The 16,582-nt window shown below is 37.4% G+C and overlaps 1 protein-coding gene across 2 annotated transcripts in view; it reads left to right on the top strand.

The window, feature by feature from the left end:
* The window catches only part of ELMO1 (engulfment and cell motility 1), a gene marked incomplete at both ends in the record, with an annotated part of 519,094 nt that overhangs the window by 99,559 nt on the left and 402,953 nt on the right, over positions 1-16,582 (top strand). The window contains one exon of one of the 2 annotated variants that reach the window (XM_084229578.1): positions 4,094-4,243. In XM_084229578.1, the coding sequence (XP_084085704.1) occupies positions 4,166-4,243 (78 nt within the window). Of the gene's footprint in view, positions 1-4,093; positions 4,244-16,582 lie in introns of those variants that run through there. The other variant, XM_084229579.1, reaches the window with a different exon arrangement.

Below are 16,582 nucleotides of genomic sequence, written 5' to 3'. Positions count from 1 at the left end.
AATCCCCTAGTTGCTTCCAGGGTCTTGATAGTCACCTTGGAAAGTCACATTCCAAGATGGTTGGAATGTCTAGCCAGTTTCTGAGACTTCTTTTGTTTCTCCCTTCACTGATTTTTAAATTTTAGTTTGCGTAAGAATTACTATATCAGACTGTCTACACAAATTCACATAGCCTGTGTTTACTGGGAAATTTTGGGTACTTACTTGAGTGATTCTGACAATACTGGAATCAGTTTTACTGCAGTAGTTCTAATGAGATGGTGGTGGAGAGGTTGTGTTCAGCAGACTACCTTATGTATGAAATGCCCTGGTGATATAACTGCGAGTGGGATGTGCATCCTGTGTCTAGGTTGATTCAGGTGAATGGGAAGAAGCTGAGAAAAAGTCAGTGCCCTGAATCCTGTGCTGGGGTAAGGAAAGAATACCTAGAGATTGGATTTCTTGATTGAACATTTAAAGATATATTTCCACTTTGGTTATATATGACCCCACATGATGGCTTACTTTTCATTATTAATAAATCTGGATCTTGAATTGATGCTAACTCACAATTTAATCAGTGTACTTTGCCCTTCAGATGACCTCTGGCAATATCTAGAGACATTTCTGCAAGATTGAGGGGAAGGTCTTGATGTCTAATGATTAGAGACCAGTGGTGCTGCTGATCCTCCTGTAGTGCACCAGACAGCCCCGAACAAAGGACAATGGCCCCAAATACTTATGGGCCAAGGGTGAGAAAACCTGAACTAGAAACTTCCTTCCTTAAATTTCAACAGAACAACACTGACTAAAGAGAAGCCATGAGAACTGTCTTCATAGAAATATAAAGTCAAGAGAATAAAATGTGGTACTTCTGAGGATCATGTTGTGGAACAGATTATTCATTCTGCAGTTGTGCACCTGCCTCCACCCAGGGGAGCCTGGCTGCACCCTGTCCATGCTGTTTGAATGTGGGAAAAACTGATGAGGTCTAATTGATCTTAGTTAAATGAAGTCTCGAGGGGAAGCCCCCAGCCTCTTCGCTCTCAATGGCTGCTTTATACACACTCCTATCTTATTCTCCATGGAGCTGCAGGGAGAACCACATATTGTATTCTCACCTGTTCAGCAGGTTTTGTCAGAACAGTCTTTGAGAAAGAAATACCAGTTAAATGGGAGGAAAGCATGCTTGGCCTTTGATTCCTGGAAGGTTAGGTGAACTCGATATGTGTAACTCTAGACTATTTTGTGTTGAGGTGGGAGGAGGGTGCTGAAAATGCATTTAAATTTTTATTATCAACTCTTTTGGTCACCAAGATGGTGTTTTCTTTGTTTTGAATAGTGTTACTTGATAGTCACATAGTCTGATTTCACTTTAGAGCCTTATTTCTGAAATTCTACTTCACAGTGTATATTTGAATCTGGATCTTGAATTGATGTGGTACTGATAGAATACATTGTCCTTAGGATTCTCAGGTGAATAACAGTGTACAAACTATGACGAAGGTGGCTCTGGTACCGATTAGTACAGATTGTCTGCTTGTATTTGCACATGAGATTCCATAATTACTTAACAAGTCCTTGCTGTTGAATATTCAGTTTTTTCAAGTTTTAGGAATTATAAACAAAACAGCAATTGGCACTGTCATGACTAAATAAATAATTCATTTCTTGATGCTATTATCCTAAAAAAAAAGTAAAATTACTCAAAGGGAATACAAAGTTTTTATGGTTCTGGGTACAGTTTGCCAAAAGACCCTTTAGGAAATCATACTCTAAATTTAAAATTTGAATAGCTGTGCATGGACATCAACATCCTTACTTAGAAGTCACAAACTGAGAGATACAGTCAGAATGTCAAGGGGGTTCAAGAATACTTTGAATGGACCTACTAAGTAATGACACAACCTTCTTGGAACTCATTCTCTTATTTCTCTTGGCCTTACTTACTTGGTGTCAACCACTTGGCTATTTCAAGAGCATATGAGGCATAACCCTGCCACCAACATTGCAACTGTTTTCCCCTTGACCTGGGTCATCATTTCTCCAGACATCATCTTAGCTCACCTCTTCACCTCTCAGTGGTCGTTATTCTAGTACTATCTTCTTCAGGGAAGCTTTCCCAGATTTCTTTGCTTCATTTTTCTCCATATGTAATGAAGCATCTAAATTTGCTGCTGTGTCCCCAGCACGGTGAACAGCCTGACACAGAGTAGAAATCAATCATTATTTGTTGAAGGAGTGACTGAACCACTGCTTTGTAGATTAGTTCTTGCTGGAGGAGCACTGATTAGCTACAGAGCAGGCTTCACTCATCACCTTTGGCCAAAGGAAGAGCAGTTTTGTTTGGGTTCATTTCCTTTACTTGTCAGCATTGGTGAAGTTAATTATTTATATAACTACCGGTGTTGAGGCTTCCATTATTAACTTTGTGATCTCTTATCTTCTCAATAATGTCCAACTGCTACTGAGATGTGGGTAGTAACTGACTAAACCTACCCTGCTCTGATAAAGAACCAAATGCACATTTTTGATTAGAATGTTTATATAGAAATCAATTTCTAAAAAAAGACCACAAACCCAATAGAAAAGGGGCAAAAGGGTTCCTGTAGTTCACAGAAAAGTGAACATGGGGCTTGGCCTCTTTTTCAGACTCACTAACAGTAAGGAAAATACAGATTAAAAGTACATTGAAAAACTTGTTTTCACTTGCCCAGTTTGCAAAATTCAATCTGTTGGTGAGTCTATGGGTAAATAGACAGCCTTATCCTTTGCTGCAGGGAGAGTAGATGGATACAGCACCTACAGAGGGATATTTGGAAATACATATCAAATTTAAAAAGCATATGTTCTTTAACCTAGCAATTTAACGTATGTAAATCATTGTAAGAATGGACTTGTTTTGCAAAATGACTCATGCATAGGGTTATTCATTATAGCTGTCTTTATTGTAGCCAAGGTAAGAAATGACTGAAAGACCTATAGCAGGGACTCATCCATCAGCTAGGATACATTCAATAAAAGAATGACTGTGTAGCTGTTATCAGAACTGGACATTCAGTTAGCAATGATTTAGAAAGATTTAGTAGATCTACAAGCAAGCAAACAGGCTACAGAATGCTTCTTTTTATATATTAAAAGGGGGGATTTGTTTTTGTATTTGTCTTATACATGAAGACATTCTGGCAGGATACCAAAAAAAAAAATATTAACAGTAAAGAGCTGGAGGGATAAAGAATGAAAGTGGCTTTTGGGTGTGTATGTAACTTTGGGAGGAAGGAATTTCCACACAGTGAATCTTCACACAAACATACATATACACATATGTAAAAGCACACATTCAATTTTTTCAATCATATGGGTGTTTTTAATCATATGTTTTGGCTATTCAAAAAATATTAAGTGAAAGTCACAGTAAAAGAAATGGACTAGTTTGGGAGAGGCAGTCGACAGTAATCTTAACTTCCTCAGTGTAAGCAATGCTTCTCATTCCAGTGAGAATTCAAGGTCAGTTCTGAATGCTGTATGATCCACCTCAGTCAATTTTCTTCCCTCATGGGAAGGTGCATTGTGTGAACTGTCCTTGGGGAAGGAGCGTGTGTGTGCATGTGTGTGAGCCTTGGGACATTTCTCCTTCCTCTTGATATCCTGGTTGCTATAGCACGGAGCTCTATTTGTGACACACAGAAAGAACACTTTAAAGAAATGCTGCTTCCTGACCATGACTTCCTGGGCAATGTGTCCTTCCGGAGACTGTTAAGCACGAGGGGGTTACGTGCACTTTTGGACAGAGCCCAGCGCATTCAGACCGTGGGCACCTATCGGAGCAGAACCCGGTGGTAAGGGAGCTTGTGCCCACGGAAGAGCAGAGTGAGTAGGTCTGGCGGGGCAGAGTCTCCTGGCCATGGTACTTCTAGGGTGCAAGCACCTTCCTGTTGCTTCTCTTGCCTCTCAGGAGTCTGCTGTGCTGGTGGTGCATTTGGCGCCGGGTGTCTTCTGCGTTCAGCCGTTTATTGTACCTAAACCACCAGTGAAAACAGGAAGTGATGAAGCAAAATTCGTCCTACATCTGCTCTGAGCGACTTTTCTTTCTCTTTTTGTCATTCCTCATTAGGTATAGACACGTGCGGCTGTCTACGCCATAGGCCCCCAGTTCCACTGGCTTTGGACGCTCTCAAGGTTTACCATGCCGCCCCCCGCGGACATCGTCAAGGTCGCCATAGAATGGCCGGGCGCCTACCCCAAACTCATGGAAATCGATCAGGTTAGCGTGCTGGCTGTTGTTTGGGGGTTATTTTCAGTTTCCTTTCTGTTCTGGAATTTTCAGACTTGGGTAACTTTTTTCGCCACTCTTTTCTGTCACTCTTTTGAAGAAAATATCTGTGCAATAATAGTTGCAGTGTAATTTGATTTCTGTACTGCATACAGTGAGGATGGATGAGGTTTTTATACCAGTCCAACATCTACTTAGAGTGTGTCAATACAGGGTTTGTGTCTGTGAGAGAGGCAGTGAGAGAGGCTGGAGGGACAAATGGACTAGGTCCCTGGGCAGTGGGCACAGTGGAGGAGTCCCAGCCCTGCCTTGCAGGGATTCCTGAATAGATGCAGATTATTTTACCATAGGCAACACAAAATTTAATGTTTTGAATCTGTGCTTTTTACAGAAGGAGCCAACCAGTACATTGGTGCTTTGTTATTAGGGATTTATAATGAAGTTAGTGTAGAGGGGCCTAGTCTTGGATTCTGGCCGATTGTAATTTTACTATTAGTGTAAAAAGCACTGTGGCTAGTATGGCATGTAATAGATACTCCATAAATATTTACTGAATAAAAAAATCAAGGACATTTTTAAAGTGGTTTTACCTATAAAGGCATCCTTTAGCTGGTTCTCATTTACTAATTTAAGATTATCCTAAGAAAGTTACTTTTGTCTTTCTAGAGCACGTGATTTAAAGGAACAAAAATATTGAGATCTAATGTACTATGAGGCAAATAATGCAGGATTCTAGATGGCTTTCTATATTTTCAAAATTAGGGTACCATGATAACCCAACATTTTTACTCATGTTCTTGATATTACTTTGTGATTATGATCTGTACTTTTTCTTTCCTAGTCGGATTTTATTATCTCTTTGAAGACCACTGCAAGAGTTAGATGGCTCTGTGTGCATCCAAAAAATCATTAAAATAAATTATAAAAGTCAACTCAGGGTGGGAATTGTATGGGGACTATAACCGAGATGAAAATGCATACATTGTATTTTCAAAAATGAAAACTGATGTAAAAATATATAAAATAAAATAATTACTTGTTGAGGTTGAGCATGTAAGAGAAATGAAAGAATGTAAGAGAAAGAGCAAATTTTTAGAATTATTGTCAAAGAGATGACATCATTTTCACTTTAACTGCTCTTTGAGGTAATTTTTGTGACTCTAGAAGCACTTTACACATGTAGAGAAACCTGTCCAGCAGTTTAATATACATTTTATATACATTTGTTTATCCTTTTCATGTCCTGGTTGAGAGAGGATACAAATTGAATTTTACTTGAAAATACACCTGGGACAATTTGGTGCAGACTAAATGCAGTTAGAATTACATTTGGCAATGACTTGAGACAAAAAGGCTTCGAGGAGATCCACATGGAAGTCCTGGACTAGTGATGCAGGGTGTCGTGGATCAGGCCCCTTCTATCCCATCGCTTGCCTTCTCTGTTTGTGGGGTAGAGGACCATTGCTTCGATAGCACCTCATTAGAAATGCAGAATCTAGATGCCACCTCATATCACCAGACTCAGAATCTGCATTTGAGGAGGATTTCCAGGGGACCCAGGTGCATATTTAAATCTGAAAAAGGACTGAACCGAGTTCCTTAGTGCTCAAGGTCTCATGAAAACCATCTAGGACTCTTATTCCCATAATGTTCTCAGTGGTTCCATACCAATAGATTCTAAGTCAGCAGTTCAGGTAAGCTATTTCCTTCTTATTCTGCCATGGCAGCTCCTAGGGGATTGTGGCATCGGTGTCCTTCTGTTTCTGCTTTCAGGATGACCATTCCTGTATGTGAGTCTTAATGACTTTTAAAAAATATTTTTTTTGAGAGGAGGAGTATTTTAGATTTATAGAAAAATTGCAGATGTTGTAGAGTTATATACCCTTCACTTGGGTTCAATTAATATTAACTATCTTAAAATAACTAATTTGCTAAATCTCAGAAATTAAAGTGGTGCATTGCTGTTGATTAAACTATAAAATTCACTAGGATTGCATCAGTTTTTCCACCAATGTCTGTTTTGTTTTTTTTTTTTTTTAATTTTGTTCCTGGATCCAATCCAGGAACATCAACCACATTATGATATAGTTGTCATGCTTCTTTGGTCTCCACCAGTGTGACAGATTCCTAGTCTTCCTAGCTTTTTATGGCCAAATAGTTTTGAAGAGTAACATTATTTTGATACAGTTTCAAACACAGAGACTTTAGAGAAACAGCAAGAATTGTACAAAGAACTCTTGTCTACCTTTTATCTAGATTCACTAATTATTTTGCTTCATTTGCTTTTTTTCCCCTAGATTCTCTTCTCTCATATAGCTTTGTATCTTTCTCTATCTAGCTCTATCTTCTCTGTCTGTCTGTCTGTCATTCCTTTTTCTGAACCTTTTGAGGGAAGGAACCATCATTCCCCATTTTCCTCAATACTCTGTATTTATTAAGAAAAAAAATCATTTTGTTATATAACCACGGTTTTATAAAAACCAGGAAAATGAATATTCAACACTAACATCGAATTCCAAGTCTAAAGTACATATTCAAATTTTATGTTATTCCAATAATAACTTTATAGGTATACTTTATAAGAATACTTTATAGATGGTTTCCCTATAGTGGTATCCCTCCAGAATCACGTGTTATCTTTATTGTCTAATCTCCCTAGTTTGCATTGATCGGAAATAGTTTCCTAGTCTTTCTTTATCTTTTCTGACCTTGACAGCTATTTTATGGAATATCCTTCAGTTTGGATTTCTCTAATGTTTCCTCCCAATTAGATTCAGGTTTTGTATTTTTGGCAGAAATACCAGAGAGGTGATGTTGTTTGGGCATCATGTCATGCCTTGTTGCAGTTTTGGTGATGATTCTGGTTTTACAAATAAAATATGGAGGTTTGGAGAAGCTAGGTGATTTGTTGGTGACAGATCAAAACACAATGTCATTTCTACCTTACCCTTAAGGTTAAATACTTAAACAGTTGTCTGAATTTTAGGCCTCCTGGTAATGTCATATGGAGTAACTGCACAGTGAGTTAGCAATAGAAACTCAGCTCTTTATGCCCATTGGCTGCTGACATTGGAGTGAGAATCATGGCAGTGTTGTTTCAGGTTTTGTCTTGAATGAGCAAGGAGTTGGCAGGAAAACTGGAAATGCATTTGCACATGCAGTGAAATTTTGAGCAATGATTATTACTTGGGTCTTCTCCTAATCTTCTACCTTGTTCAGTAAGTCACATAATCTGTTGTTCTATTGCATGTTACTTCTGTTTAGAAAATTCTTTACTCTTTTGTGACCTGAGTAGATATTGTTTTACTAATGTTATTTTTGAAAGATGGCTTAAGCTTTGCTGCTCTTTGTCTTCCCAAAACCTCATATCAAATTGTATTGCCATTGTCTATCACCTTAAACCCTTGGTCCTCAACCTTGAGTGTGTCTAAGAATCATCCAAGGGGCTTATAAAAAATTCACATTCCCAGCCCAGCAGCAGAGATTTGATTCTGCAGGAGTGGAGTGCTTAATCAGTTTTTTGATAGGTATATGTGACTCTCCTACAGGGACTCCTGTGATTTCAGAAACAGTCATGAGCCTGTGAGTTGCTTTGTCTTTGAATATTGTTTCTCTGATGCTTACTAAATAGCCCTTCTTGAATAAATTGATATTTAATTAATGGATAAGCAGGAGAGGGAGTTTCCTGAGGGAGCATCAGTTCAACTCAGCCATGCTCTGAACAGTGTCCATTGTATTAAAGGGTCTATTTGAATGGAGAGGACTGGATTACCTCCTTTCTAAGTTTTGAGGAAACAATTCCATGTTTCTACTCAGCAGGGAAAATCCCTAAAAGGTTTTACAAGTGGAGTTTGCTGTATCATTTGAAGCTCTTGAAAGAATCCTCAGCTAACTTGTTCAGGGCTTCTGTGATGACCTTCACTGTTTGTTGTTGAATTTCAACCTCGGAAGCTGCTTGAGGCTGTGGGTGGTTGTCTGACTACATGGAGGCTAAAGTGCTCCCATTTGCGTTTCTTGTTAACTTACTATTTACTAAACAGTGTATTTCTCAGTCCAGTGCATAGTATTCTGGCCACTTGACAAGAGGTGTCTGCTGAGCAGCTATGCAGTCTAACACATGCAACACAGGCTCCAGGAACATTTAAACCTGGGAATGAGCCAGGGAACCTCCCTTTCTTTGAGAAGCCCATATAGCCTCAGAATCTTCATCTTGTAATGAGTCCTTGTAAAAATTAATGAAAATGTCTGAAAAGAAGTAATACATTGCCTGCCTCAGAGTAACACTTCCATAAAGAAGTACAGTTCAAGTTCTCAGTAGATTAGATTAGATTTCTTTTTTTTTTTTTTAAAGATTTCTTTATACAAGAACTGGGGTATAGGCCAGATGTGCGGGAGGGTCAGAGAATTCACCAGAGACAGAGCGGGGAATAGAACAGGCAGACTGATGAAATACACTGCTGAGGGGAGCAGTGGGTGAGACAGGAAAGGCTTTCTACACCATGTGAGTTTCTGCCCCACCAGCCGGAATCAAACCCACACTGCAGAGGCTGTGGACAGTTTCACAGTGCAGCATTCAACGGCCTGCACCATCAGGGAGGCCCCTAGATTAGATTCCTTTTTTACCCACCCTTCCATCATAAATATTTTCTTCCTTTCTTTCTCCTTTTGTTTTCTGACTAAATATATATATATATATATATATATATATATATATATATATAAAATTTATTTTTTTTCATCTCATGGCCACTCACCAACTTCTGGGCAGCAGCTCCTCTGTTCATTGCAAGTGCTTTTCCAACCCAGTTTCTTTTGCCCCTGTTCTGACTCCATTCACCTTTCTTTACAAAGTATGCGCTGATACCAGAATGCTACCACTCCTCAATTTGTAACTTAGACATCTCTGCTTATATATTTGCATGCCTGCTCAGACCACTTGATGCCTTTGTTTCCTGCCATCCTGTCCTTTTCCACTGCCAGCAGAAGAAGGAATAGTTGGTCCCACTATCTTCGTAGGGCATTCAGCCTGTACCAGTCCCATTCTTTTGTTCCACTGGTGTTTGAATCCGTCCTTTCCAGCTTAGCTGAGGATTTGTCCTATTAGTGTAATCCTAATTTGTTATTTTCTCCCCTGCCATTAATATTAAACTCTTCTATTCCTATCTTAGAAAATCCCCCTCTTGATCTAGAACTCTCCTGATAGTGTGTAAGTTGTTTTCTGTCTTTCTGTTCCAAGCTCATTTAAATGTTGATAAATGTCACTTGTGTTGCTTTAGTGTCTACTTAATCTTAGATGAATGGTAATTTTCTTCTCTTTAGAGCTGCTCTCTTCAATGGCACAATGACTTCTGGTTTGCCAAATTAAGTAGGCTTTACTCTGCCTTGGTTGGCCTCACTGGCCCTCTTGGTTATAATTGGCATAGCTCCTCATTCATATCGTCTTAAAACTCCTCCATCCTTTCATTAAACTTTAGTGCTAAGATTCTCGTTCTTTTATTAATCTCTGTGTGTTTCATTCAAGATTGCTTGCTTTTTTCCCTTTCTAAATGTCTTGTAACCTCAGTGGTTAGTTCTTTGGCCAGTAAGTTCTCTATTGACTCTCTCAGATTCCATATTTTCTCCTGTTTTTAAGTAAAACTTCTATTTAAACAACACTAGCTGCCACCAGCCTGTTAACTGACTACTAGTACATTTCTCTGTTTGTTGGATATTCTGTTCCCCTATAAAAACCATCAGTTGCCTGTGGAAAATGAACAAGTAGATGGTGAGGCTGTCCAGGTGTGATCTGGAAGAAGAGAAGGTCAGATGGGGCTCAGATAGATGTTACCAACTCTTAGAAATTATTTCATGTAGAAGAGGAATATTAGATGTGTTATTATGGCCTCAAAAGTACAAACTTCTTCCTCTCCATACTAGGGCACATATCTACTCAAGAGCAGCTAGCACAGGCCATCTCTGCGGGCCAGGACTCTTGCTTCTATGTGTGCCTCCAAAAAACATGTGGGTAGACAGTTTTGCAGCAGGTTTGCACCCAGAAATGGTGATGGGAAGAGATGCATGGTTTTCAACCTTAGAGCTTTCTCAAATGATTGAGGGTAGAGGGATATTTGCAATGGGATATTGACTCATTTTCAATTTTGGATGTTTTGGGAAAGATTTTGTTTGTAAGTCACAATTACAAAAATTAAAGTCATGGACAACTCTTGAGCTTTCTAGTGATCCTAAGAGTTGAGTTAGATTCCTTAGCTTGGCTTCTTTCATAATTTCCTTGTGTGTTAGCCCAGGTTCACTGTATCTACAGGTACTCTGCAATTCTCAAGTACTCTCTTGTTTGCTTGAAACTGTCCCTTAGGAATGCCCCTGCACATTTACACTTTGTTTTTAGTCTCTTGCAGAAAGAATCTTGCAATACTTTCTAAAAGTAAGACTGCTAGAATTCCTCCTCCCTTCTCTCCAGCTTACCTCTCCTCTCTAAATCCTGGCGTTGCTAATAAGCACTGCAGAGTCTCCTTTGTACTTAGACTTTTTTGATCATGTTACAGTGGAGTCTTTCTCATATTTCTAATTTATTATAACATATTCTATGCCTTTGATTTGCAGTTAATACAATACATACATCGTGTGATTTATTTTTCAACTGAAGTAGAATTATTATTAGCTTCTGGTGGTCAGCCTGTGTTTTACAGACATTTGTATCCTGTGACCCATCACATTGATCTCTATTTCTGCATGTTTGCTTTATGTTTCAATTATAAACAGTGATGATAAGAATTAAACTGGTATTCTTCATTCTTTAGACAATTTCCCCCCCTCTGTATATGGTTGGGGATTTTATTTTCCTGAAGGAAACATAGATACATGTGTTTTAAAGCATGTACAAAGTGATTGCCTGCAGTTTTTCCTCTACTAACTGTTCCTGTAGTATATTTAAGATATAATTTAATATGTATCAGTTTGATTTACCTAAAGCTTTTTAGAGCTTTTTAATTGCATAAAGAACATTTACTTTTTTGTGCTTAAATGTCACTCTGTAAATAATAATAATAATAATAATAATATAATAATAATAATGGTAGTAGTAGTAGTAGCAATAGTGCATGCCATCTAATCAACACACATCAAGGACTAGGCAGTATAATTGTGGCTTGCACAGAGTATTATATCCAATTGCTATTGCCCTGCAAGGCAGGCTTTAGCTCATAATTTCTATAGTTCATAATTGCTTGGTTGTTTATTAATTTGTCCAAGAATCTACAGCTAAGAAGGTATTGATTTGAATCCAGGTTTGTGTGATACTAAAACCCAGAGTTTCTAATGTCATAAATCTCATCAATAGTTCTGGGTTTTGTTTTATTTTATTTTTTGTAATTTCATTTCAGCTTTCTTAAGATATAATTTACATACAAAAGTATAAGATATTTAAAGTTATGTCATTGTGATTTGATACACAAATACATGTGAAAGGATTCTCCTCCACCATCTAGTTTATTTAACACATCTGTCAACTTACAGTGAGATAATTACTAGGATTGTGCTTAGTAGTGGAATCATTAGGAACCAATTATGATTTTCTTCATTGTGACACATAAAACAGAACATGCTTCATGTGTTTTAGGCAAAATTGGAATAAATAATATAAGCTTTCCCTTAAGTGTACTATAGGTACATCTTTAGCCTGAAAACCTGTAATTCTCAAGACAATTACGTATGATGGGTGAACTAAAATAAAATGACAGTTAAGCTCATAATCAAGAAATTTGAATTCAGAACTTTAAAATTACACAGAAAACACAACAGTACGAATGTAACAATATTAATATACTTAATACCACTCACTTGTTCATTTAAAATGGTTAATATTGTAAATTTTATCACAATACAAAAATTAAAAATAAAAGATTCTGTATTCTGTAGAATACATAAAAGGAGACTGAATAATTGAAAAGTGAGGCTCCAACCTTGTATTGCAGAAGTGAAAATTCATGTAATTTTCTTGGACTGTTATTTTCTCAATGGTTGTGTTACATCATATTTCCCAACCATGGCCCTATTGACATTTTGGATGGGAAAATGCTTGGTTATGAGGACTTTCTTGTGTATTGTTTGATTTTAGTAATATTTTGACCTTTACTCACTAGATGCCAGTAGCATTTCCTATCTCAAGTGCGGCAACCAAAATGTCCTCAGACATTTTCAGACTGTCCCTGGGCAATTTGTATTCTCTGTTGAGCATATACTAAGTCAATGACTCTCAAGCATGATTCTGCATCAGAATCACTTATGATGCACATAAAGAGAGGAGTATATTTTGGTGCAATAAAGGTTAGGGATTCCCGTTTTTTTTTTTTTTTTTTTTAAATTAAATTATTTTTACTGAGGTAACATTATTTTACAACACTGTATATGTTTTATGGCTATAGGTTTACACTCTTTTAAATGTATGTTAGTTATCATACCACACCCACCACCAAAGAACCAATAATCTTCCACCACAGTTCACTGGGCCTCCATCCCTTTTGTTCCCCACCCCCAACTCTGCTGTTTTTATCAAGCTCCCTGGGGATGCTGATTCTCTTGGACCCAGATTTGGTAATCACAGTTGTGGGTCTCTCTAAATTTATCACTTTGTCTGCTAGTGATACCTCTGTTTCCCACATTAAGAGTCATCAACTCCTTTGAAGACCATGTCTTCATCCATAAAATGATCCTAATAGTTCTTCCTAATAATATTACCTTCAAGAGCTTTTTTGTTCCACAAAAGGTGTGATAAAATTTGTGTGATGGCACACAATTGCTTTTTGTACCATCATAATGAGGTAAAATGATAATAGCACAGTGATAGTCATCCCTCATCTAATTTTTGCAACTAAGGGATTTGGTATTTCTTAAACTTTACAGAGTGACATATAAGCTATTTCTTAAACTTCCTTTAAAGTTATGGCCAGTTCCCTTTCTGCTTTTAGTTTTTTTTTTTTCTTTTTGTGGTAGAATCTGGATAACCTCATAAACACTTACAGTTTGCAATGCTTTGGAAGAAAAAGGCAGCAAACATTTCCTCCCTCATCTGAGAATTTAGTTCAATTAAGCAAGAATGAAATCTAGCATTTAGTTTTTTCTTTTGAAAATGAGTGCTGGTCTTAGTTTACTTTCTAGGTAGGCGGGGGAGGTATTCTCTTCCTTTCTACTTTCCTTCCCCAACTCTGTAACTAGGGCCGACTGGGCAACTCAGGGCAGTACTCATCAATGATGCTTTTGTGACATTCGATGACTAAGACACCTTACATTTCTTGACCTTGTCATGTATGTCATACTTTATACTTAATTTTCCTCTAGTCAACTGGTGATGTGTGGCTGAATATATACATATGTAGAATTCAATGTTTAGAAAGACTCTGGATTCTCAGAAAAAGACAGCTGATTCTAGAGAAAGACAACGTACTTTGCCTATGGTATGTAAACCTGTGCAGTGTGCCTAGAACTCTGAGGAAATGAGAGCAGATGCAGAGGAGTAAAATATGTGCTTTTCTAGTTTCTTTTTTTTCTAAATTTCTATCACATGTGTTAGTGGGTACTCTAAGTTAGTGGTGTCACCATTGTATTGGACAGTATCCCTCTGTTTTCCACAGCCTCTCAAACAGCAATTTCTGTAGATTCTACTTCCTAAATGGTTCTTGATGTTGACTAATTTTTGTTCATGCTTACTGCCACTGCTCTGGGTTACTTCCACCAGATGACTTCAGTAGCCTCACAGCTGGTCTCCAGGTTACCATTCTTATTTCCCCTCCAACCCATTCTCCCAATTTAGCATTCTTCAGTGGCTTTCCCATTGTACATACAATAAAACCAGGAATTCCTTGTAGTGGTTACTAGGACCTTGGAATCCCCAGCCCTTCTTGCCTATATCACACAGCTGTGCGTAAAGTCCACTGTGGTTTATCTATAGCACCTCCTTGGGTTCTCATTGTCAGTGACTTTTGTTCCTCTCTTGAATGCAAACTCCCTTCTGCTTTAGCATCTTTACAAATGTGGTTTTCTCTTAACTGGAAATAACCCTCCTCATTTCTCTGCCTAGCTAACTACTGTTCATGTTTTCATTCCATAAGTTCTTTAGAAAAGGACTTTGCTGACCCTCCAGATGAGTGAAGTCTCTTAGTATAGGCTCTTGTAACCACCTGTATGGCTCAACTTACTGTGTGATTGTATACATGGGCCAGTGTGTTACCAATGCCCAGCATGGTGCTCAGCAAGTGGTAAACTTCATAATGAATGTTGAGCAAAGGAAATTAGTGATATTTATACTTTTTCTTTCTAATGATGCAGATAATTAAATATAATCATGAAAGGGAGCAGCCATGGATGCTTGTTCTCACCATGTATTCTAAATGTATTATTATATTTCATAAATTAACTTTATGAAGACCTATTTGTTTTTCCATCAAAGCCATCTATAGTTGAAATACAACAAAATAACTTTGAGATAAGCTATATCAATTTTCAAAATAATTATGGACAAATCATTACTTTGAACAAGTTTGTGGTGATCTGTTTGAGTTTATTGCCTCATCACCATAGGATGCTCATAATTTGTAGCTGTCACTTCTTTCTTGACATTTTGCTGGAATAAACAACTACTTATTTTCTGTTTGGTTTCCTTGCCTATCTAGATGTCTCTTGTTCTTCAAATCCAAACTTGTACAGTTTTGTGTCTCCTCATTTTTCTTTTCTTGGTGACAGAAGTGAACTTACACCCAGTTTATAAATATATGTCCCTCTCTCCTTTCTCGGATTTTCTGTCCAATCAGTTACCTCAGAAACTGGTCCTTCTTTATCACATCTACTGCTGTTTCAATTTCCACCTCTATTCTCCATGGTCATTGTGGAAGAACGTAGAGAGCAAGGAAGTACTTAAAATTAAGTGTGTCTGATATTGTCAAGAGAAGAAATTTAAGAGAGTAATATTAATGCAAACAGGAACACAAAGCAGATGTATATTAACTGAGAATAGATGGATATGAGAAAGAACCAAGCACAAATCTTATAAATGAAAAATATACAAGTAGTAAGTAAAATGTAAGAAAAATAAAAAACAAAAATAAAAATAATACAATGCTTAAATAAAGTAACTCTGGAGTAAATTTGGCTAAATAGAGAATAAGATATAAACTGGAGATGAAAAATAGAAATTCATCCAGAAGATATCTCAAGAGATAAAGGGTTGTAAAATAAAAATGTAAAGATCCGTTGAAATGATACATTAAGTAGTTTCAATCTGTATTTAATAGGCAGTCCCACCAATAAAGGATGAGATGAATGGTGAAAGGGCAGTATTTAAGGAGATCTTGCCTCATATCCTACCTCTCCAGGGTGGGAGAGAACAGCACCTCTCAATTTGCCTGACTGTATGGGAGGCGCGATAAGGAACCATGTGGACTTAATGCTGTAAGAGCCAGAGAAAAGAAAAATTTCCAAGTGGGGGAATGACATGGTATGATTTGTACCTTTAGAAGATCATGAGAATTGTTTTGTGAGAGGTAAAATGAAAAAGTGATCAGTCAGAGAGCTCTTGCAGTGGTCCAGGTAAGAAATAATCAGGTTGAGACAGAAATAAGTGAGATTCCTTTTCATTCCTCAAGACATACAGGAACATTAAATTGATAGGAAATTGGTAATTGATTATATAAGTGGAAGCCTACAAGAGAGCAAATATGAAGGATGATTGCAAGATTAACAAATGGGCAAAGATCTATCATTTACCAAGATAGACAACACTGGTGGAGGGATATTTGGGGAAAATCACATTTTTCATGGGAACCTGATTAATGAGTATAGAAACATTAGACAGGTATCATTATGGTTGAACTCCTTTCGTATTTCCTTTGGGTTTTGATAGCATGCACGTACAGCTAACCTTCCACATGTGAACCTGACATATGTAAGTAGATTACTTCACAGATCATAAGACTTGAATTGATTCGTAGTGTGACTCCCAGATTTCCACTTAAAAAAGAATGAGTGTGGTGAAGTGAAATGGCATGCTAGCTGGTCACCTGGTAGTACTTCTTGGAAAGTGCTGTTGTTAATGAAGATTGAGAGGGATATAGGAACTACGAAATGAGTTGTTATTGTCATCCAAGTTATTGAAATTTGGGGAGAAATTTTTCTTCCTTGTGTCCATAGTAATCTTGACTTTGGGATAATGTAAAACATTCAAGATTATAGGAAGTTGTTAATACGAATAGTACTTTATTTTGCATTATTCTCCATTTTTTGTCAATTATAAAAGTATAGTTCTCTAATAGAAGAGAAATAGTTTCTATTCAATAGAAGTAT

This window comes from Talpa europaea, assembly GCF_964194135.1.
Source record: "Talpa europaea genome assembly, chromosome: 3".
In the NCBI taxonomy this organism is placed as follows: Eukaryota; Metazoa; Chordata; class Mammalia; order Eulipotyphla; family Talpidae; genus Talpa; species Talpa europaea.
Note: the sequence above shows the minus strand (reverse complement) of the source record. Positions and strands in the feature narration are given on the sequence as shown.